Genomic DNA, 25,011 nt, shown 5'->3' on the forward strand with positions numbered 1-25,011 from the left:
TCCCCCAGCTGTTATTGCTGAGCATGGAGTCATATGGTATGGGATAGCCCTTTGGTCAGCTGGGGTCAGCTGTCCCAGCCGTGTCCCCTCCCAGCTTCTTGTGCACCCCCAGCCCACTTGCTGGTGGGGCAGAGTGAGGAACAGAGGAGACCTTGACGCTGTGTAAGCACTGTTCAACAGTAGCTAAAACATCGGTGTGTTATCAGCACTGCTTTGGTCACAAATCCAATACACAGCACCATACGAGCTGCTAGGAAGAAAATTAACTCCATCCCAGCCAAACCCAGTACACCCACTTACTCAGTTTCCTCCTAACACTGGCTCATTCATCTCTTGATATATTGCACACAAAGCCCTCAGATGCATCACAGACTGCCCCCTTTCTCTAACAAACTGCAAACCCCTTCACAGCTGCCAGATACAACAAATGCTCCTGTTTAATCCGGTGTCAACATTGATTGGCTTCAATTTTGCTAAGTAAGGATTTTAGCACCTGCCCCATCTATCCTATAACAAATGTGCCATAGCAGACTCATCAACAGACATCTGACTTACTATATTTCCAGTTTACAGCTGAACCTCTAATCAACCATTTCTCAACCTTCTGCTTTTTGCTAATTAAGCCCCTCACAAATCAGAACCAGGTATGTTAGAAAAAAAGGAGAATTTAAAAATTCTATGTCTGAGTTTATCTTACTATTTGAGAGAAGGAGAAATAGCTTTGTTAGGATTACTAGCAGTCCTTTGAACTGGCAACACACTGCATTGAAAAACAGTGAAATTGTTCACAGACGTTACTAGCATGCACTTAAACTCAGATGATCAATTTTGCATTACCAACATAGGTAGAAATAAAACAAATGATGCTTTTTTTTTGCCTGCTCCCTTGACCCACCAATCAAGCTGACTGAGATGACTGCCCTCATATTCGCCCTTTCCAGTTTTGTCCCAGACCGACACATGGGCTCAGCCTCTCCATCCACAGGGAACCTGTTAGAGTGCGTTTTCCCTGGTTCAGTAGGACCGTGCCCAGCGGTTACCTCAATGTCACCCGCTACTTTGTTCTGTACAGTATAAAGCAAGAAGAGGCCCACAGATCTCATAAAAGAGAAAACTTTTCTATATGAAAATAATTAATTAGTACAGTGAAGTCCAAACTTATGCAACAGAAGTCTGCCTCCTTCTTGTATTGTGTATTCCTACATTGACAGCTAATTGATGCTAGAGTGCCCACGTAAGTGTTATAGAAACCAGACTTCTGGATGCAATGTACCCTTCTATAGAAAGTATGAGATGTCCACGGCAGTCAGGCTACCCCAAGAGAAAATTCAGAGACTTCATGTCTCTGTAGTGGTACGCCCCTGCTTTCCCACTGACGCCGTGTTTGCAGCAAATGCCGTACTCCTCTTCCAGCCTTCTCAGGGCTGGAGTGGGCAGAGGGAGCTGCCAAGACATGGCAGGAGAGGCTTTTGCACAAGCTCTGGGTGTGCATATGCTGGAGCCAGGTCCATGCTGCTGTGGGCTCCTGTGCTCGGTACAGCTTGGCGGTGCCGAACCTGTGGTAGCCTTGAAGTCTGGGTCAATGTTGTACTGCCAGCAAAAGGATTCCTGCCTGATGCTGAGGTCAGAACCAGAGGCTCCCACAAGGCTGCCAGATGCCCACATTTTTACACAACTCCCACCCCACCCTGAAGAATTCCATTTTAAGTGGAAAAGTCCAGCTGTCTTCTGAAGGGAACAAATTGAGATGCAGCATATCAAACCCTGTTTCAGGTCATAGCCACAGCAATATCATGATGACACTGATTTGGTTCATTGTGTAGGCTTTAATTAAGAAATAGTTTGATAACATGCAGCTATAGGGAAGCACTTACTTACTAAGCCCAAGACTCCTCTTACTGTGACTCTGCAGGCTCAGACTTGTACCTCTAAAAAAGAGGCCCCCTGTGTTAAGAAGAGAAGAAACAGGACCAAACGGAGACACCAGTATGTTACGGTATGTCGTGCCAACATGCTGCCTGGCCTGCTGGCTGCTGCTTTGGGGGTAACTGCATTGTTCCCTGTGCAGAACTAGTTTGGGTTGCTCTTGCTTCTACAAAGTCCCCATTTTTATATTGTATAGATAGAGAGCGAGTGTCTTGAGATATCTGCGGCTATCAAATATAGTTGAACAGTCTCAAGGATTACTAGGAGCAGCAGAAAGCATGATCACAGAAAGCTAATTTTGTTAGGAAAGCAGTCTGAAAATGTGCACGGAAATCTCTTCTGCAGAAATATTCACATCACACGAATGGCTGCTACCATGAAGGGAGATAAAAGGATGGGCAAACTTGTCTGACTGCTTCATTGGCCCTTCTAGCGTCTGCACTGCAGCAGCAGCAAAAAATGTACTGAAAGAGAACAAAAATGTTTAGCCCATAGCTCCATACCCTACATGAACCAGAGTTCCCATGTATTTCATTAAACTTATCTGTAAAGAAGCCTAGCTTTGGACTCATGGGGCAAATGGTCCCTCTGCAATTGTTTTTAATTGTTTTAAAAGCTTTCTGTTCTTAAAATACAAGATGAAGAAACCGTGAACAATTTGTTGTACCCGGAATTATCCCAGTAACTAAATGTATGAAAAGGCTGAGTGATATACAGGGCGTATTTCTCCCAGTGATAAAATAAGAACGACCTCTGTGACTTCATTTAGGTTCCACCTCTCCTGAGTTACGAGCTGTTCCTCACTCATAAGGTATATCCCATATCTCACTCAAACTCTCAGCGGACCACAAAACTCCCTTCCAGTAAAAATTATGCTTCCCTCAGTCTGCAGAGGATTACCCATGTCAGGCGAAGTTATATTATTGTCTTTAGTGCTGCTAGGAATTACTTTCAGGATGTTTCAGCTCATTACCTCAAGTCTTCATCAGCTATTTTCCGAGCGTGGTAACCTTTGTGATGCAGGTACTGTATTTATCTACAGTATTGATTCTGCTTCTCCTGCTACATTACATGCAATACATGTAAACAGACAAGAGTGTTTTGCTACCGGCTAGCAAGGTGCAAAATGCTAGTGGATCTTACAGCTACAAAACGCAGATAAAACCTTGAAGTAATCAGCTGAACTGTCATGGAACTAATTCCATGATATAGTGGAAGCAATTATTTGCACTTATATGTCTTATTGTAAAATACAATCAGTGCTAAACCAATCCTGGTAGTGTTGCCAAGGACACATTTAGCTCCAAATGTTCCCCTTTTAATCAGTAACCGGTTATTAATTAATTAGGTAGCAATCGTGTTGTTTTTCGTACATGTGTATTATTATTGCACTTGATTTTGTGCCTCTGCACAGATCACTGTTAATTTGCCGCAAGTGCAATTGTGTTAATGCGCTCTAATGCAAGCGATTACCACAAGGATGGGGCACCTAACATTTGACCTAAAATTTTACTGAATTGTTCTCGCAGCTGCTTTCTTACTTCCCGCTCCAGCCTGCTCCTGCCCGGCTGAGGTGCGCCGGGAGAGAGGAGACCGTTCCTAATAACCGGAGTGTCAGAAGGGAAAATGGAAACCAGCAGCAGGACAACCGGAGGCAGGAAGGGGAATTAAGGCTGGGGACTTCGGAAGCCGCCTGTGACCCTGTGCGGCAGGAGGCCAACCCACGGGCGTGGGGCCGGCCGCGCGTGGGGCACGGCAGAGCTGCCCGCTCGCTGCCTGCAGCCGGGCGAGCGGGGCCGGCAGCCGCCTGACGCCGCCCGGGCAAAGAGGCAGCTCGGGAAGCAGATGAGCGAGTGAGCAGAATGTGCAGCAGACTGAGGGTCTCTCACAGCTCTGGCTTGTCTGCTGTGCTACAGGGAAAGGTGTAGTCCCCTTTTTCTTTTTCGGTCCCGCCTCTGCAAAATCGTCAGTTTTAATGGTGGGGGTGAGACTGCCCATAGAGAGCAACGTGTTTGTTAACAGTTAAGGCAGAAGAAATCCTCTGTCCTCCTAGTATTAGTGATGCTTAATTATGCTTACTAAATAATGTACTTTTCGGTAGATTTTTCTTCCAGTCTGAAAGCTTTTAGCAGCAGCAGATACCAAGTATGTCAAGAGAGAAACAAATACTAGTAGAAAACAGACTTTATCTGAATTGCATTTAATAGGGGCCAGAAGCAGTGAACTAAGGATATTCAGCTGAAGTAGTTCAGTCAGAGATAGCTAAACTTTTTACTGTGCTTATTTAAATAGAGAGGCCTGAACTGGAGATTAGGTATTTATCAGCTGCATGATGGAATGAGAAACAGCTGCAACATATTTCAGGATAAGTTTGATATTTTATTCGCTATAAATCCACAAGTTCAAATTCTGCTCTGGTTTATGCCTGTGGGAATAAGGAATAAAGGCATTAGCTTCCCACATTGTTTTGTGGCTTCATGCCCACATATATCAGAGCAAATTTAGTTTATGTGGTTTCAGTTATTCACCTTAATTTCCCAGCCACAAAAAGGGCTTTTAATATTTGTAATGCTAGCGAGTATATGTGCAAAGAAATAAGCTCCCAGAATACCATGTGGCATGGGTAGCAAAACACAGCTCCCAGCTCCCATCAGAGCATTCCTCCATGCGTATCCCCACGAGGATTTCAGTTCAGGACTGTGCTATAACTCCAACAGTTTCCCTCCCAGACTTAGGGTTTTTGCCTGATTTTCACCAAAGGTGTCGGTTCTCCCCCTTGCCTTGAAAAACCGTTCCCAGGTCCTCGATGGAGTGATTTCCATATTTTAAGCTTCTATTCCCGACCCCCCCAAGTTCCCCTCACGTCTGCAGCTGGGAGCAGCCCTGCTCCCGCACACCAGATACCACTGCCTAGGAAAGGCAAACCGCCGGTGCTGATTTCCCCACCGGCATCTTGTGTTTCGAAAGGGAGAAAGAAAAAAAAGACTACTAACCACTACAGTACGAGTGTTTAATTTGCTCAGATCAATTTCTGTCAAAGGCAGCCTGGAAGCCTTTTTTTTTTTTTTCCCCAGCTTGTCTCTGCAATGTTTCTTTCTCTCCTGCTGCTCAGTTCAGCATCATCGACGTTTATCTCGTGACCTGTTGTTATCGAGAGCTCCCCAACAGATCCCTCGGATTTCCACAAGTTGCTCCCGCTCTGCCACGAGGAAGCTTTGCTCAGATATCTGCTTGATTTCAGCTCATTTACATGGCAAAGATGTCAGTCTGCCTGTAAGGACTTTCTAGTTTGGCTTGTTTTCTTGATTTTTTGATATATAAAGGAGACTGGACTTTTTTTTTTTTCCTTTTTGAGAGAGGGAGGGCTTAAGAGCTCTCTAAGTTCACAAACGTCCGAGAAAAGATGCAGGCAAAGATGTAATTTTCTGAAAATTTACATTCATTTTAGGCTCCTGCCTATTCATAGAGGGAAAGATTTCAAAATATGTACATCAAAGACTAGTAAATCTGGAAGTCATATTACTTTCTTTTTTTTGTGAATACAAGATTTAAAAGGAAAATTTATGCACTGTAGCTTGTCAGTGTTTTGGGGAATGCTATTAATTTCTTCCTGTCAGTGTTCTCCAGAATGTGGTGACAGCAGCAGCCTCATCCCTCTTGTACTTTGATTTCCCTCAAAGTCAAAATGTAAAACATGCAGCTGAAGGTTCCTGCCCTGGAAAAGCAGAGGGCACCTCCTCCTATCAGTAGGATTATTAGGATTGTGACCAAAAATATCCTACACTTAAAAAAAAAAAGAAAAAAAAAGGAAGGGAAAAAATAATTTCTACCTGAGGTCTCATATGGCAACATTTTGTAGTTTTATTTTTCAGAACTTTTTTTGGAATTTCAGTAATATAATCTGCTTATTTAGCAAATAAATAATTTTTTAAGAGGTCTTTTTGTCTTCTCTGCTTAGTAGGCAGCACCTAGGGCAAATACAATCCACAGACTCCTCCAGCCATGCTGGGATACTTGCCAGAGTAAATGTTGATGGTTTAGGCCATGCCTAAACCGTCAGAGAACCAGACACATATGTATGAACTATGATCAGCAGGAATGTGCTACAGCACTGAAGAAGGTGTATTTTTGAAGAAGACAAGCACAAAATGGGCAAAGATATCTTTGTGTCAAGAACTCATGCCTGCTGTTCTGGTAATGTCCATGTAACTCTATATGATGATCTCTATGCTAACGTGAACTTCCCAGTGAGACCCCCAAGCCACCAAGCACCAAAGACACACTCCAGGAGAGCAGGGCTATGACCAGAAGTCAGTGTTGGAAAGTCACAGCAACCAGCCTGCACTAATAATACAATGTTAGTTCCCTCTGTGGACTGAAGGAAAAAATTCTGAGCGGCCTTTAACTGAGCACCGAAGGGAGATCATGCAATGCCACAAAAGGCAGCAAAATACGACAGTGTTTTAATGTGTTGTCAGTCCTGGCTGGGAATAGCAAAATCCTTAGGCTGAGCTGCAAGCTTAATGATCCATATGATCCATAGGAATGTATGTGCCAGGGCTTTTTCGCTTTTCTTGGGTGGGAGCTGGTAACTACCTTTAGCATCTGTGAAGGTGTTTTCCAGAATGGTGACCCTCATGGGCCATTCCTCTTCTCTCCATGTTATCATGTTATGAGCAGCTATAAGCATTATTATAGGACACTATTTTGCGTGAATCATACTGCTATTCCAAGTGGTACAACTGCTAACTTTTGGCTCAGAGAACAGTTTTAACAGCTATATGATCTGTTTCCATTTTCATCTGAGTTGCTGATACTCAGACACAAAAGCTTCAGTGTGGCTCTGATTTGTATCTTCTGGTGTGCATCAGTCAGCTCATGAGCCTTGAAGGAACTTGACTTTATGCCTGTTATGTTATCAACCACTGCTCCCTATTATTTTCTAGCTCGGCTTTTTTGCCTGCTGCATGTTGATGGCCACTCACTCAGTTTGCAGAGGGTTTCTGTGTAGCTGAATCAGGTTTAAACAAGCGTGTTGAATTTCTGCACCTCTCTTGGACACTGTTTCTCTGCAATTACCAGGACAACCAAGCCCTAACAGTATATTTATGGTGCTGTTATGAACTGTTGTCCATATTATGAGTGTACAAGCATCATTAGGCACTGAGGGTTAGAATGACTTGTGCGTGTATCAAGGAGAGTGGAATAAAAGAGGGGGCTGATTCAGGAGTAATGAGTTTATTCTCCAATATCCCTGAGAGGATTATTCCTTAAAAGTATAGGGCAGAGCTGCTATGGATAAAAACTAATTATCAAACAAGAAATGAAGCCAGTGTAGCCGACTTCACCCTCCCCGCAAGACCTTGGAGACTCACATTATTCCTTGTGTTTAACCTAATAAAGCAATGACCCACATAGGAGGGAAAGGAGTTGATTGTAATTATTTCTGTGAGTAATAGCCCCAGTTCATAGAAGATGGCCTAAAAATAGGAACTCAATGATTAAATGACATGAACAGAAGAACCTAGAAATCAGGGGACACTTAGGCTGTTTCTCTGAACAAACCAAAACATGTTGATTTTGTTCATTTGAGTATGATTGTTCAGGGAATGTTCTCTTTCCACCTTTAGTTTTCAGACGTGAACTGAATAAAGAGTGAGAAGAAACAGCACACAAGGAATTTATACAGCAAATCAGTGTGGCTTCAGTAGCATAGGCTCATTTGGGTGACATCTCAGTGTAGCACTGATTTTAAGGTACCATTGTCTGAATTCAGGTCTGATTACGTGGCTAGTGCCTGCAGCAGATGTGATGACAAGTAGGTTAAGAGCAATCACGCTTAGGTGCTTTCATATCAACTGTCTACTCCAGTTCGGAAGACAAATGGTTAGCTTGCTTGAAAGTAAATTCTGACTTATCAATTAGAAAACCAGAAAGGATGAAAAAGCAACATGAATTTGTCTAAAGACAATATTGAAGTACTTAAGGTGGAGGAGGAAAGGTTTATGGATGTATTAATATTTTATATTTCTTAGAATTCAGTCTAAGAAGCTGATGGGTATCATGAGACATAGATAATATTGATTGTTTTCATTGAATAAAACTTTGTGATGAAAGGACATGGATAATGTACTCACTTTCCCAGTGAATATGCATATTTATCTACCATTTCTACTTCGCAGGTGTTTGTAAAAATATTTTATCTTAACAAAAGTTCACATCATGCATCAGGCATGTGAAAAAAGAAAAAACAAAACTTGCTCCAATAAATTTTACTCCCATTAGAGATCCAAACTCACTTGTAAGATGTCCATATAACGAAAGCACTGAATGAACAACAAAGGATTTTACTCCCTCAAAGATGAGCCAATCCTCTAGTTTTGTTTGGTTGTATAAATGTCTAAACACATAAATCATATTTTACATCCATTATAACAAGTCTAAAGTCTGCTCTGTTCACTAATTCTCAACAATCCTAAGATTAAGCCCTAAATATATCCCACCTATTGAATTTTACAACATGCACACTATTTTGTGTGTGTGGATGTGGATGTATATAATCCTTTCACATTGCAGTACGCACGAGCAGTTTAGCTGAGATAAAAGGGCAGGAGAAGTGTTGGGTTTCTCCAAAAGTACTATACAAATGCACTATTTAAAGGCTAACGGACGCAATAAAATGAAATGGACAAAGATGTTGCCCCTTATTCAGCAGGAAGGGAGCGGTCCCTCTGCTGCATGTAACGCTGGGCTTCTCGGCAGCATCCCTGGGGAAACGGCAGGCTCGGAGCTGCCGCCTTTCCAAGGTGCGCTGGCATTTTGTGTTATTGGTCTTCCCCTCGCACCGCGATGATCTGCCTGCCACACAGCTGGCACAGGGACCACAAGAGGGAGGTAGTCATCGTAAAATAAATGGTAGGAGCTTGCTTCTGATACTCTGTACATAGAAGGAAAAATCTGTTTGAATAATTAAGGCTTCCTAGATGTGACTACAGATAAAAATAGATAAAGAACGTGGTTTTGGCAATACTGTAACATTCCAGCTCAAACAGAGAAGGCTTTTCATGGAACTCGACCAAAGAAAAATTCACTCCGGGTGCTTGTATTACAGCTCCATTTAGCGGAGCAGAGCGATCATGGCTTGTATTAAGTAGATAATAATGAAGCATCATAAACAATGTCAGGATGCAAGTCCAGGATGAAGCGAGAGCTTTAATAAGGTCCGGCTTGCTGGGAGCTTTTTGAAGTGTCCCTAGCTCACTTACAAAGCCAGAAAGCAACAAAGGCGACTCTGACAGCTGTGAGAGTGTCTGCTTTAGAAGGAAGTTTTATGTGTGGATGACACCAGACTGGGATTCAGCTTTCATGTACTAACTAGCTCTGCTCATTGCTAGAGCCCTAATCATTCTGCACAAACTGTCTCACCGTAATGGGTCGCACAAATAATAATTCTTCACAAATCAGATCCACACCATCAGCTTCCCGGATAGGCAGGGCTGGTTCATTGTGGTACATAGCAGAAGTCAGCAGAGCCCACGCTGTGTTTCACTAGCCATGTTTAATAAGCAATCTAGACTCTGAAGGGAAGAAAGCAAATGCTGGTTCTGTGGATGTATGGATGGTATGAAGTATTTGCAACTACTCTAAAAAAGCAGCCAGCAGCCAAGTTAGACGGCTAAATCAGATTCACCCCACTCTAAATGCACTGTAATCACAGTGGACTCTTCAGAGTCTTTACAAAGGAAAAGTAGATATTTTTATTTTTCCTTTTTTCAGAGGAAGAAGGGTTTTGGGTTGCTTACAAACTTAAATTACGTAAGCATATATACGCTTGAGAAAAATGCCTTTCAGCCTTAAAGATTTTTCCTTGGAGGTATTAAAATTATTTTTTCACTTCTGTAAATGAAGATCAGCCATTCATTAACTAATTATCACCATTATTACAGCTCTCCTAAGTATTAGGTTATTACAGCTCTCCTAAGGTTCCTGTTGGAGTTATCTATGGCCAGGAAGGAGCAGGCAGTTACAGGGTACAGCAACTGAGGAGCAAAAGAGAGAGGGATGGAGGAAGGTGGAGATGGATACGCCAACTCAGACACTTTGTCCTGCAGCTATAGCTGGAGCGTTACTGTAGCCCGGCTGATGCAAAGTAATGTGTTATTTTGCAGTGATGACTGGTTTTCATGTGCAAACCCCTTAATGTGTCTACACGTATGTGCTGACGCTATGAGAGCAAGCGACCGGCGTCCTTTCTACCCTGTTAATTTGTTTCCTGCGATTCCATGTAGGTAGCCCTTCTGCATCTCCCTTTGATCTCGCATGGATTATATACATTAAAACATGGTAATTTCTTCATCTAAGACTCAAGCTGTAATCTCTCTGGGGCAATAATAATCTTTTATGTTGGACTTGTATGAGGGGTGAGGGGGTGGTTCTGGTTCCTCAACTGTGAGCCTAGAAGTGACTGCAATCTTATTAGAAGCCAGGATAATAATAACAGTATCCAGTGCACTAATGCTGTGCCTCTAAATTGGTTCTTTTGCTATTGTTTTGCTTAAGAAACTGTAATCCTATAAATGTCTCGATGGCCCATTGCTGTGATTATAAAAAGCAACTTTCCCCACATACAGAGTCTGAAATAGATGGCTGAAAAGCAAACATTATTTGTATTCCAGAGGCATCTCTCTGGTCCCCACCATTTTGTTTTCTGGCATCTCACTGTCAGGAGCTACACACACCCCTATCTGCTGTTTCTCTTTGTGCAGGAGAAAACAGAGAAGGTTATAAAAAAAAGTGCCTGGTCACTTGACCAGACAAAGCTCTTCACAGAAACATGCTGCCACAGCTTCTCAAAGCTCAATGCCAGCTCCGGGTGCTGTCCCTCTTCACACTGGAGTCAAATCTATCACTGCCAACCTCAGCTCCAGCTTAATTGCAACACAGGTGAGAGGGCAAGGAAGTTGGCAAATGAGGATAGTGAGACAAATACAGTGAAGGAGGCAGGAACAATTGATACTTCATGAAAATTAACCAGTTTTGCAACACAGAGAAACAGGTTTCTGGAGAGAAGTGGATGAGAGGCGTGGGGTACGGGACTTTCCTCGACACAGTGGTTGTTCTTCCCATGACACTGCTCACCAAGGTGACGCTGAAGTTAGCTGGCAGGAATCCTTGACCTTCTTGGGCTAAAGAATCATTACAATGGGGATACTGAGGTTGCTTTGGTCTGTAAATGAAGCTTTTGGCAAGTAGGGGCTTTAACTGGATTCAAATGGTTAGCTTTATTTGCCAAAGGAAAAAAAACCCTGCTTCTTTTTGATGATACACACACAAAACACAATGAGGTTTTGTTTAAATAAATAAATTTACAACTACTGCTCTGGAGGCTCTGGATGTGAACCAGCAACAGCAGCGATAAGCCATTTCAAAGCAGAGTGAATGAGATTTTCACACCTATTCTTTTTTAATTTAGGTCCATTTGAAATCCAACCACCCCCCTATTACTAATTTGTTATGGCAATATTAATTAATGGTTTTGCTCTATAGCACTAAGAATGTTGTTTAGACTGAGTGAGATAGATTAGAAGGACTACAAGATTAGAAAAAGAATCTGTAAACTGGTCAGGTGTAGTTGGGGGTCACCTTGATCTCCTGAAATGAGCACACCGATCTCCTGAAATGAGCATACCGATCTCCTGAAATGAGCACACTGCCCTAGGAAAGCCTGGGAGTGCGTGGATGTATTTCTACCAGTGCAGACTCGTTAGGGCTGGTTAGGTCAGCACCCTTTGATGTTGTCTCCTATTTTGGAATATAAGAACATTAGCTCCCAAGGTGGGGAGAAACAATTGTCAGACTTCCATAAAAGCTGATAATTGAAGAAATTGCATATTATTTGATGGACAATATGAGTTCAGACCAAGTATGCTACGAAACAAGGAGCAATATTTAGTGACTTAGAGAAGGCACACAGTGATGCGTTGTAATTTCCATTCCCCTGACTCACTTTATCTCTGCCTTTAGTTTAGCAGATCTCCAGGCTCCTATCTTGGCTACTCTGATCAACGTGGCGTGCCCAGCCTCAGACCATCAATAGTATTTATCTTGCACTTCAGTGGCATAGCACAGATAAGACATCTGGTTTGAGGAAGAACAGTAGCTGGCAGATTAATGGGCAAATCTTGTGACCATTTCAGCTGGGTCTTGGATTATCTCAGCTACCTTCTATTCATCCTATGCATGGGCAAGAGCTCAGGTCCCCCAGCCATCACTGTACCTGTATGAGAAGCACAGAAGTGGATCAAAGCACTGTTGATGGCAGTAAAGAAGCCACAATCTCAATTATTTTGGCTTTAAATTATGAGATTAAATTTTTTTTCCTGGTGTAAAGTGTATATGCTTTTGTTTATTTTTTGAGTATAATTTTTGAGTCAGCCCAAACTCATTGTGGAACAATCACAGGGAAGAAAATCAGAGGCACAGTGATGTTCTTTTAAGAAAGCACCGGTATTGTAAAGCGCTCACTATTTCATGGTGGGTTTTCAGCATTGGCAGGTGAGGGGCAGGAGAGGCAGCTGAAGAAGCAAATTGGACTGCAGCTGCCCCAGGGAATTAATCTATTTCTGGCTTTGCTATTCTTGCATTTCTTTGTTTTGCCTGAATCAGAAGAGATCAAGGTGGCAGGATTTTACATCTATGCTCTGCATTTCCTGGCGGTTCAGGAAGCCTCCTGTGTAGCAGCACTTCTCAGGACAGACTGGAGGATATGGTGCCTCTTTTGACATTTTACATTGAATCTCCCTTGGTCAGCAGGAAAAGTGGCTGTCAGCCCGAGAGCATGCCCGAGGCCCAGGCTGAGGGACGCCAGGTCCCCTGGGAGCCCTGATGAGCAAGGCAGAAATGTCAGTGGTCGGGAGGCCCAGCTCATAAGGACGTCTGAACTTTTTTGACACTTTCTTGGACACTGTGAAATCTATAAGTTCAGCACAACTCGACTACCAGTATTACAAGATTTTTGGCTTTTCCTGTTTTCAGTCAGGCTGTAATTGGGAAAAGTCAAATTCTGGCCTCTTAACACCACTGATAACAGCAGGGGAACAGGAACAGACACTTGCAAAGTTGGAATACTCTTTGTAAAGGGCAACCACAGAGATAAACATACTCTTGGATTCTACAAAATACTCAAAATATAAATGAAACTGTTACAGCCGATCTTGTTTGCCTGCCCCTACTATCAATGAGTTAGCTATCTGACACTCTAACAAATACGATGAAGCACATGAAAAGAGTGAATGGTTGGATAGGACAATAGTTACTCCTTATTCTGTGAAGAAATCACCCCCCCTAATATTTCAAATTTTATCCCTAAACTGTTTGGCTTTCAGGGTGCTCTCCTGCTTTTAAACACTTTTGGACACAAACCAAGTTGACTCTACTAAGTAGGAATAGCTTTGAAAACTTGGCTTGAAATGTGTCCTTGAAAATGTGGTTCACAGAAGATCAGGGAGACAAGAAGGAGCTGAAACAACTTTTGGAGCAGCTGGCTCTGACCACAGCTCAGTGAGAACTACACTCCCCAATACGGTTACCACCGCTTCGACTGACCAAACAGCCAGATGGGCTGACTGAAGCAGTAAGCAAAGACAGCCACTTCATGAGATACTACATAACACAGTGAGAACAAGTAAAGATGCTTCTGGATTTAATGCTTAAGCTATAGCCCAGCTGAAGTCAGTGGAAATACGTCTGTTGGTTTCAGTGGAAGTTGGGTTACGACTTAAGTGAGTAACACAAACTTGGGTTTTGTGTCACAGCTGCTATGTCTGTTGATGAGAGCAGCTAGTAAGGAGGTCAGCAGGAATCAGTGTTAAGGCTTCTCTCTCAATTAATGTGCTGAATGCTGGCATTAAAAGTGCCTGAGTAATCTTTAAGTTGGACAATACATAACCACTCAAAACATACTGACAGAGAAAGTTCAGTGACACCTTTTCACTGACATTTACACTTCCAGAACAGTGAGGAGAAGAAGACAAGGAGGGCAGAAGTCTACAGAAAGGAGAAAAAGCCATTAAAAAGGGAATATACACTGAAGAATGTGTTGCCAGTGAACAACTGGGGACCCATGTAAGATGTGATAGTCAGGTGGAAGATGATTGTGAAGCCAAGCAACCAGGGAATATTTCAGAGAGCTCAGGAACTGAGGCAATGATACTTGTGGTGCAGTTTCAGAACACGACAAACCATTCATTGATGAATGCATGGTATTTACCTGCTGACCCACCCACCAAAGTTCACGGGAGGCAGCAAAGCAGCCAGCAGGATGGGACTAGAGATTCCTCTTTATATCCAAGTGCTAGGCATGGGGAAGGATAGGCATGTTCACCAAAACAAATTACTTTTTACCAGAATTAATTTGGGCAGGAAACAGCATGGATTTCTCATTTAAAACTATCCATACTTCAGAGGAGTACTGGGAGGATGGAACTGCCAGGTTGGCCAAGGCTTCCAAAATGCCTGCAAAGCACTCTGTGAAGATCACTGCTATTATTAAATTATGTTATTATCCCACTGGTTCATGGAGTTTACAAACCTGAATTAAAAGGAAGAGGTGGAGGATTATGATGTATTTTAGAACGTCTTACATTTCTCATGCTTCCTTTTTGGAAACACAGGAAATCACCAAATATAATTTCTGGGTCCTGCAGGCAATCATGTCACCTAAAGGATTCATCTCCTATCAAACTCCTTGAACATCTAATGAACATCTTTACTAAAGTTAATGAGAATTGCTACTAATAATTTGCATTTACACACTACTTAAGGATCTTGAAGTGTTCTTTCATATAATATGCTCATTTTTATTACAGGCATATTGGATTTAAATGACTTGCCTAGGGTCTCACAGCAAGCCAGCAGCAGAATGACTTTTAGTGCTCCCAGTGCTTTGCATTAAACCCTGGACATTAACAGCTCCCTTCATAAAGGGAGCTTTGTAGTGGTAGATCACCTCCTGGTGCTGGTGGATCAAACCTTTTATGATAGCGCAAACAAATCAAGAAATTACTTGAACCCATGTAATGCTTCCCAATGTCTGCAAATCCTGGCTTCCTTTGAACTTAGAAAATTGACACAAGTCTGAGTAATGCTAAGATAGCCTTTGGCATATGACCAACTATGAAATTTTGATGTGCTAAGTATGTACCTCAGCTCTATATTTTCTGTATGAATGCAGCAGTAATCTCTACATTTGTTCCAAGAAAACTTCAGAGCTTTCACTATCCCTTGTGCTGTTGGAGGCATATTTGAAAAAAAAACAACCCAACAACAACCCAAAAAGTAGCCTATAATAAACAAAAATCCTTAACTTTTCTAGTGGCAGACTTGTCTGGAGAGTTTGCTCTGACATAGGGGCATTCCTTGTCATTGCTGTCTCCTCTGAATGGCACTGCCCTCATCAAAAATTAACTCTGAAAGGAGGATATGGGGCATCCCTTTGTTTATGGACTCCTTTCTGTCAAGAAAGATGCAGTACCACAGAATGACCTGATTTTTCTGCCTGTGTCAATAGTATCATTCTCTCTAGCAAATTGAAACGTTGGTATTTCCCCCTACATTTTGCCCTCTCATCTATGCCTCCTATAGAAAGGGCTGCAAATTGTACCCAATGATTTCAGGATACGATTTTCAAACTTTTGCCTGTGGCATCTGGCTCTTTCTATGAGAAAAGAGCTATTTTGTGGCATGGCACTTGCTATAACATCAGAGGAACCATCTGGCAGAACAACAACAGCTACAGCAATACTGATCCCATTCACTGAGAGAGTTCCTCCGACGTGGTGGTGGCTACCCAGGAGCTCTCACCTGTGGCAAATGGTGACATTTACTCCTGCTGGGAATGTGGCTGGGCAGCCGAATATTAAAGAGGGCCTGCAGGGCCGCCTGTGCTGCTTGACCCTTGGCCAGCTTCTTGCTACGTCCTGAGCCTTCAAATGTTCTCCCGTCCACTCGCACCGCCATCACAAAACTCTTGATGTGCTGCTTCTCCACTGTCTCCGACAGGCAGACATACCGCAGGCCTGACCGCAGCTCATTTAGCAGCACCACTGGGTTCTTCTCGCTCTCCGCTTTGGATGCCATCTTGTGCTTGTTTTGCTTACTGTGGCCCATTAAGTCCAGTGTATGGCAGAATAAGCGCCCATGTCGATAAGCAGTGGAAAGCAATTCATTATTAACGGGGTTATAGACTGAAAAGTCCTCGCTGTGTGTAGATGGTTCGAACTCCTTGAACAGAGTATCTGGAAAGTCTGCCTGATCAGAAGTAAAGTCTGTGGATGGGTTGATGCAGTTCCCCATGGCAAAGTGAGCTTGGCAGGCGTTGGGGAACTGAACGAACGACTTCAGAGCTAGCTCTGCAGCACGCATTTTGGCTTTCTTTTTTGTGGGCCCTGTGCCTTCAAACGTAAGTCCATTTACTTCCACAGCAACAGCAAAGACTGGAGCATGCACTGGACCTGTCTGGGAAACCATTTTATACTGTAAACCTGGTTTAAGTTCATGTAGCTGAACCAGAGCGTTCTTTGGCGTGACTGACCACGAGACTTTCTTCCAGATGAGCTGGAGTTTGCAGAAATGGCCATTATTGCCTTCCTCTAAGGGTCTTTTTCTCTTACTGCTAGGTGTTCCCCCTCTTGCCCTCTCATTAGAGGATATTGGATGATCCTCCAGGTTGCCAATGTTTCGGTTTTCTTTTACTTCTGCACTGCTGGTACCTGTCAGTAAAGAAAGAAAAAAACTCACATTACAGTTGTCATCATAGTAGCTGACATGCCTAGGGCTGGCAGAATAGCCCAAAAAGAAAAAGAAGTTAATGATAGATATCCTTGCTCAGCCCTTTTTTTGGCTTTTCCTCAAATATCTGTATAATGGTTGGTTTATTATTTCTAGCACAGATTTTCTGCATGTCCTGAATGTTTACGTGTCCCTAAAGTTCTACTTGTATTGGTCACTAGCCTCCTGTTTTAAAAAAAGATTACGCAATTCAAAGATGGAGCATAACTGATGCCACGTGACTTAAATGAACTGCTGTATTCACAGTGGATAATTACTAGTAAAAAGTGAATAGTTTGCAAAGTTCCCTTAGGCTGAGATTTGTTCTATAATCCATGTGGGTGAATGCTTATGAACACATTACTAGAAATCACAAATGATTCACAAATTATTCACAAACAGAAAAATGGACAAATGCATTGAATAATCTATTTGCAATGAATACATTGACCGCCTCTGCTCACACCATAGGCTCTCGTGTTGCTAACATCATGAATCCAGCCTAAGAAATGATCTGACAGACCTTCCTAGCATTTGAAACAATAATTTGGTCTGGACTCAGGTACCAGTTTAATAAGTGAACGTCTTTCTGTCAAATTCAATTGCAGATATTCTTAGCTCCTGCATCAGCAACAACTGATATTGCAAAAATTCTAGATAAATCTAAATGAGACTAGGAAAAGCTAGAGCATCATGATTGGAGTAATTACTGATGTAAAGAATAATCTATGTCAAAGAAAAGCAATGGGAGAGAGTGACTGCCAGGAGCGCCAGGAAGGGAATGAAATGACAGTGGGGAGCTATGGAGGGACAAACACTCCGTTGTTGAGCCAATGAATCACACATTGCTCTGAACTACACTTGTGCAATGCCCATGCTGCGAGGCAGTGTTCTTTGCTACAGCAGATGCATGACTGAGAATGCAGATTCATCTCACTGATGTCCTGAATGAGACAGAAAATGTGCTGCTGTCTAAATAAGCATCCTATAACATTTCTGTCATTTCCAATGAGTTTGTTTAAATGTATTGCATCTCTGATACTTCCTCCAGTCCTCCTGTGCGTTCCTTGGGGCAGAGACAAGTTGAGGAAGTAAACATGAGTGTAACCAACCTGTGAAGCAACCTGTCCCTGGAGCGATGCACCTGATCCCTTTCTGAACAGAGCACTGTCTGGTTGCCTGCTGTATTCCAACCAGTATTGAGCGTGGAACCTTTCCCATGGTTTGTTATTGTCAGATATGAGCATGCCACCTGTGCAGGCTGCATGATTCCCAAGCACAGAGAAGATCACAGAATCACAGAATTGTATAGGTTGGAAAAGACCTTTAAGATCATCAAGTCCAACCGTAAAGCTAACACTACCAAGACCACCACTACACCATGTCCCTAAGCACCTCATCCAAACGTCTTTTAAATACCTCCAGTGATGGCGACTCAACCACTTCCCTGGGCAGCCTGTTCCAATGCTTGATAACCCTTTCAGTGAAGTGAAATTTCCTAATGTCCAGTCTAAACCTCCCCTGGCGCAACTTAAGGCCATTTCCTCTTGTCCTATCACTTGTTACCTGGGAGAAGAGACCGATCCCCACCTCACTACAACCTCCTTTCAGGTAGTTGTAGAGAGCGATGAGGTCTCCCCTCAGCCTCCTTTTCTCCAGGCTAAACAACCCCAGTTCCCTCAGCTGCTCCTCATCAGCCTTGTGCTCCAGACCCTTCACCAGCTTCGTTGCCCTTCTCTGGACACACTCCAGCACCTCAATGTCTCTCTTGTAGTGAGGGGCCCAAAACTGAACACAGGATTCGAGGTGCAGCCTCACCAGTGCCGAGTACAGGGGGATGATCACTTCCCTAGTCCTGCTGGCCACATTATTTCTGATAAAAGGCAGGATGCCATTGGCTTTCTTGGCCACCTGGGCGCATTGCCGGCTCATATTCAGGCGCTGTCAACCAACACTGCCAGGTCCTTCTCCGCTGGGCAGCTTTCCAGCCACTCTTCCCGAAGCCTGTAGTGTTGCATGGGGTTGTTGTGACCCAAGGGCAGGACCTTGCACTTGGCCTTGTTAAACCTCATACAATTGGCCCCAGCCCATCGACCCAGCCTGTCCAGGTCCCTCTGCAGAGCCTTCCTACCCTCAAGCAGATCAACACTCCCACACAACTTGGTGTCGTCTGCAAACTTACTGAGAGTACACTCGATCCCTTCGTCCAGATCATTGATAAAGATATTAAACAGAACTGGCCCCAACACAGAGCCCTGGGGAACACCGCTTGTGACCGGCCGCCAACTGGAGTAAACTCCATTCACCACCACTCTTTGGGCCCGGCCATCCAGCCAGTTCTTTACCCAGTGAAGAGTACACCCGTCCAAGCCATGAGCAGCCAGTTTCTCCAGGAGAATGCTGTGGGAAACCGTGACAAAGGCTTTACTGAAGTCTAGATAGACAACATCCACAGCCTTCCCCTCATCCATTAGACAAGACTCTCCTTGTCATAGAAGGAGATCAGGTTGGTCAAGCAGGACCTGCCTTTCCTAAACCCATGCTGACTGGGCTTGATCCCTTGGTTATCCTCTACATGCCATGTGATGGCACTCAGGATGATCTGCTCCATCAGCTTCCCTGGTACTGAGGCCAGGCTGACAGGCCTGTAGTTCCCTGGGTCCTCCTTCCGGCCCTTCTTGTAGATGGGCGTCGCATTTGCTAATCTCCAGTCAACTCCAGTCTCCAGTTAGCCAGGACTGCTGGTAAATGATGGAAAGGGGCTTGGTGAGCACTTCTGCCAGTTCCTTCAGTACTCTCGGGTGGATCTCATCAGGCCTCATAGACTTGTGAATGTCTAAGTGGTGTAGCAGGTCACTCACCATTTCCCCCTGGATTATGGGGGCTCCATTCTGGTCCCCATCCCTATCTTCCGACTCAGGGGGCTGGGTACCCAGAGAACAATTGGCCCTGCTAATTAAAGACTGAGGCAAAGAAGGCATTAAGTACCTCAGCCTTTTCCTCATCCTTGGTCACTGTGTTCCCTCCCCTGTCTACTAGGGGCTGGAGATTCTCCTTAGCTCTCCTTTTGCTGCTAATGTATTTGAAGAAGTTTTTTTTGTTGTCTTTTACGGCAGTAGCCAGATTGAGCTCTAGCTCGGCTTTGGCCCTTCTAATTTTCTCCCTGCACAACCTCGCTACACCTGTGCAGTCCTCTTGACTGGCCTGCCCCTTCTTCCAGAGGTCGTAGACTCTCCTCTTTTTCCTGAGGTCCCTGTGGTCCTTTGAGAACAGAGAATGGTCCTCCCACTTTCTGTGGGGCCATGGCTTATTTGGTTTCCTCTCTACCCTGATGTACAAACTGGCTGCAAGGATGTAAGGATGTTCCCTGCTGCCAGTTTGTACATCAGGGTAGAGAGGATACCTCTCTACGAGCTACGCCTCAAGGAGCTTCTGCTGGAGCGGTGTGTCTTTGCTGCAGCCCAATATTAGGCTGGGCTGACAGATGCACAGCAGCCTGCGGAGAATTATGTGGAACCAACCATCGTGATTAAAAACCTCCTTTATATCCTGATGAGTTGCACTTGTATTAAATATCAAAAGACTTTTTCCCATCAGAGCAATGTCTGCACTGATGCAAGTTGTTCCGCAGAAAGCAGCTCATTGCTTAGACATGAATAAAAATCATGGCTCAATTGCATGTGTGGGGGCCCATTTGCAGGACTGGGTCTTTAAGCTCCCTTTCCTGACAACGCTTCAGCACACACTGAGCTTCCAGTCTGTGTCTATGTCTCACCAAAGTTACTTGCAGAGCTATGTGCTGCAGTGCTTTGCTGAGGCAGAACGTGAACTGACAAATTAAGGTCTTAGTGACTAGTTAATTTTTACTGTCTGAAGCTAAGGGGAGAGAATGAAGACAGGTGAGGAAGGAAAGAAAAAGAAATACACAATAGAAAAAGAAAAGTTTCATCACATGGCATTCAGCTGTATAAAATATGACATCTTTAAACCGCCTCTCTGGAAGTAAGACATTTAAAAGGTCAGGTTAACTAAGATACAGGATAATGTGGTCTTTTCTCATTGAGTTCACAACTCTGTTTATGGAAACTCTGATCAGAGGGGGAAGGAGATGCCAACTTTAACTTTCCTCTATTTAGCCTGGCAGTGGCTTTGGCCAGCCAGTTTCCACCATGACCCTTTCTCTTGTTTCCATCCCACTCCGAATACACCTGTTTGGCCGTGTGCATTTTTTTAAATGAAGGTGAAATATTTTGACTCGAAAATACTTTTTAGCAGGAAGCAGGTTTGGTTCTGTATTTCACACCTCCTCTCTCATCTTACCTAATAGGTTTTTACAGAGCCAATTATGGTACATAATGATGTTGTAGTCAGGAAGCATGAAAAGGAAGATAGATCTTGCTTCACACAATATTCAGGTTTGAAAAGAATTTGTATTGATTATGCACCACTGAATAGGAAAACTCAAGGGGTTATTTGTATTTATAATTCATATTGTCTTATTCCAGCTGTTTTTTCTTTCATAGTCAGAGAACCATGGATTTGTGAACATGAATGTGTGACCTTAGTATCTTACCTTAATCACCCTCACTAAAACAGTGGTTAACTAAAAACATGGCAGCATAAAATAAACATTACTTGTTTGTCTTAAATTCTGTCTATGACATTGTCTAGTCTGGGTTTTGGCCAACAGGGAGTTTGCATTGTTGTAGTGAAAAAAATGCAGAGATGCAAGTGTAAAACTTCCAGAGATCCGGCACAAAGGCTACATGGACAATGTCGAGCGTGCGCGACGGTGACGTGCCTGTATTTATGGTATGTTTTGGCCTAGTCGCAGCGAAGGAAATCCATGCAAGTATCCTTATAGTCAACCAGATTTCTAGAGGACCTGATCCTGAAACACTAGGAAATAGCTCAGTTCTTCACAGACCTCAGTGAGAGCTGCAGCAGGCCAAAAGTCATCATGGCATGTAAATCAGAGGCAGCCTACATTCAGTGAGCGCCTCGGAAAGTCTGTGAGCCTGATGGACTTGTGTGATACTTGGCGGCTGCTGGGCAATGTGAAATTACTTTATACTTTCAAGTATCTTTGAAATAGGAGGTCTTTGAAATGTGTCTTCTATGAGACCTCTGTGTAGCAGACATAAGATTACCTCTCTAATGGTGGCACATGTACTTCTATTGTGAAAATCAGACGAAGCAGGCAAATGACACCAAACTACGTAAGATAAATACTGTAAGCAGCTGTAATAGAACAATCACAAGCAATTTTAGAAATGAAGAGCACTAAAAGGAAAGGGGTAAGTCAAAGGATGCACACAGGGAAAATGCAAAACTGTGGATCATTTTCAGTCCTGTTATCTCTCATAATGTTTTTGCTCTTGGGTCCCCAAAACACATTCTCTACATTTAGAAAAAAAATATAATAAAATATGGTTCTCTTATGATGAAAGGTTGGAGAATAATAAAATTGTAAGGGGGGAGAGTTAAAAAAAGGAGAAAGAAAAATATTATAATATTTTGGCAATAGTTTCTAAGTTATTGTGTAAGATTTCTAAAAAAGCCCCACACTTCTGCACTGTAATATCTCCTCAGGTAACTTTATTCATTGGTTTTTGCAGTTTCACAAGCAAGAGGAGACATTGCAATCTTGTATTTGCTTCAGTAATTGAATGGGAGAGAGGAAAGCAGTTAGTGAAATATATTTATTTATGCATTATTCCTCAGTCTTCTGTCTGCTCTTTCATGTTTTTCTCCTTTTGGTCATTATGCACAGTAGAGTTAACCTGGAGAGTCTGCATCATCAAGAGCTTTTCAGAACTATAATGCATCACTAATAATGACACTGCCTATGTCTCTGGGTCATAAGGGCTCTGCAGAACTAGCCATCCGATACTCCACGCTACATTTGAAGAGATAATATTGTTCCTGTTGAAGGTTATTCTGCTGCCAAGCCAACTTCCAGGGAGGATGGGAAAGGAGAGGTGGTAGGTGGCATCTTCATTTTGGCTGGCATCTTTACTATTGAATTACAAGGGGGAGTACATTATTGAAAAGCTATGATATTGAAAGAAAGAATTTGCAATCTCTGTAGTATAGCAAACTTGTGATTCAACTGATAGCTCTGACACAGGGAGTTACTGTCTTTAGAAATGTTTAGTAAACACCAGATTGCTACCAACGCATTCTCAACAATACAGGTAGGACTTAATTTTTATTTTTCTGCGTTTTAATATCTAAAACCTGTTTGACCTGCTTAGGTACAGTACATTTTTGCTGTCCATCTACATCACATTGACTGCAGAGGTTAGAAGGATTGACCTCGATAATTTCTGGCATACTTGAAAGTGAAAAAATTTAAATCAGAAGCAATAAGTATGAACCCAGCAGCCAGAGCCACGGTACCTTTGTCCAAGGTCAGCTACTACATCAAAGGCAATGTAGGGCAGTCTCCTCTTGCAAAGAAGATGGCATTTTCATACACTTATTGAATCCACAGTAGAGGATTGGGAACTCTTCTGCTGGGATTTTTAGGTTTGTATTCTTGACTTTAGAATAATGAACTTGTAGCTAACCACAGAAATCATTCCTTCTTCTCTTCCACGAAAACACACAGATATGTATTTTTAAACTTTCATGAAAGAAGTCTACTTAAGGGAAACCGACCATGATCTCTCTGTTGCTGCTGAATCCTCCTCACCAGCTCACAGGGTTCAGGCTGTTTAAAACAGTATCGTTAGACTTTCTTGGTGTGTAACACCACACTGTGAAAGGAAGCATTACCAGTGCAAAAAAGTACAGGACTTTGCTTAAAGTGAAGATGGAAAATTTGTGAAAGGTGATTGCCATTGCCTCTAGCTGTTCCAGAACGAAGATACTCTACTTTGCCCACCTTATTATCTGAAATAACTGTGAGATCCATGCACATCTAGTACAGCTCTTACCAATTAGGGAAATTATTCAAATGACCTAATGACCTGACTTAGATGATACTCAGACTCCGATGCTCTCTGTCCAAGTTAGCAAATAAGTGCATGCAACAAAAACCGTGGGCAGCCCATGGCAGAAACGACTCTAAGTACACACCTTCCTGAATCAGGACCAGACTATAGCTTAGCTTTAGGTGTGGGAGAAATCCAAACGATGGCAATAGACACAGTTTTCAAAACAAAAACAAGGGGGTTGATTCTGTGGGGGATTGCCTGGGGCTCTGGCTGCTGGAAGGGGATATTCACTGTCCTCTTAGAGGCAGGGTCCCTGCTGTATCTCACACTGTGCAATCAAAAGCTCTGGTGCCTCATGCTGCCTGAGGCGAACTTTGACCAACATGCTCATAACTGAACATGCTTCTATACACTGAATCCGGGGCTGGCAGTCATCCTACAAGACTGTTGCATTGGCTGAAATCCATATTTGGGACCATCCCCATCAGCTCCCTCTGCAGGCACTGGGGAGAGTGGGGAGAGGCATACACCTCCAGAAGGGTGCTGCCCTGAGTCTGTGCATACGAAAGTACCGCACAATGAGATCCCCAGGAATCATATGCTCCTGCTGGAGGTACACCCTAGATTTGCAAGTACCTGTGTCTGGTGATAGCCTGCCTTGATACCGTGACATAGTGTGGATGGAACGATTAAAGATCAGGGACAGGCAGAGGTCTGTAACATCATGAAAGGCAGGCAGGCAATGAACAGGGAATGATTGATTATTCACTGTTTCATGCAATCCAAGCACTAGAGACAGCAGGCTTGAAGCAATAAAAGGGTGCACTTTTTGACAACACACTAAATCACTGAACTCCCTGTTCCTGGCTGTGTTGAGATCAGAAGTATCAGTGGGCTCTGGAGAGGACTAGACAGGTCTGTTGATATCTAAGAAATATGATGATTCAGGTGCAAAATCTAGGTGAGTAGATTTCTTGCTGGGTGCTAGGAAGATATACCGAGGGGAAGATAACCATTTAAATGTCCTTTTTCTCAATGCATCACTAACAGCAAATGTTGAAGACACTGTACAGAGCTAAACTTCCTATTTCTAATCCTGTGTGACATTTCTTACATTCTTAGCTAACTTCGACTTCTGGGAATGAATAGAGCGGTCCTTTTCTCACATGTTCAAGATAAGGTCTTCATCAGTTTACCCAAAATGCCATTCCAAAGGTGCCTAGTGCCTTTGATACATCTTTCTAGTGTTAGTTCATGGGTCATAAACCACAATAGTAGTGTCTATATGTTAATAATCACCAGTTGAAAATGCATGTGT

At 43.1% G+C, this 25,011-nt stretch overlaps 1 protein-coding gene across 2 annotated transcripts in view; it reads right to left on the minus strand.

The window, feature by feature from the left end:
- ADARB2 (adenosine deaminase RNA specific B2 (inactive)) overlaps positions 1-25,011 on the minus strand; it is a 325,628-nt gene that overhangs the window by 93,488 nt on the left and 207,129 nt on the right. For both annotated transcript variants that reach the window (XM_075492432.1, XM_075492431.1), the window contains exon 3: positions 15,787-16,694. In XM_075492432.1, the coding sequence (XP_075348547.1) occupies positions 15,787-16,694 (908 nt within the window). The remainder of the gene's footprint in view (positions 1-15,786; positions 16,695-25,011) is intronic.

Source organism: Mycteria americana, chromosome 2, assembly GCF_035582795.1.
Source record: "Mycteria americana isolate JAX WOST 10 ecotype Jacksonville Zoo and Gardens chromosome 2, USCA_MyAme_1.0, whole genome shotgun sequence".
Taxonomy (NCBI): Eukaryota; Metazoa; Chordata; class Aves; order Ciconiiformes; family Ciconiidae; genus Mycteria; species Mycteria americana.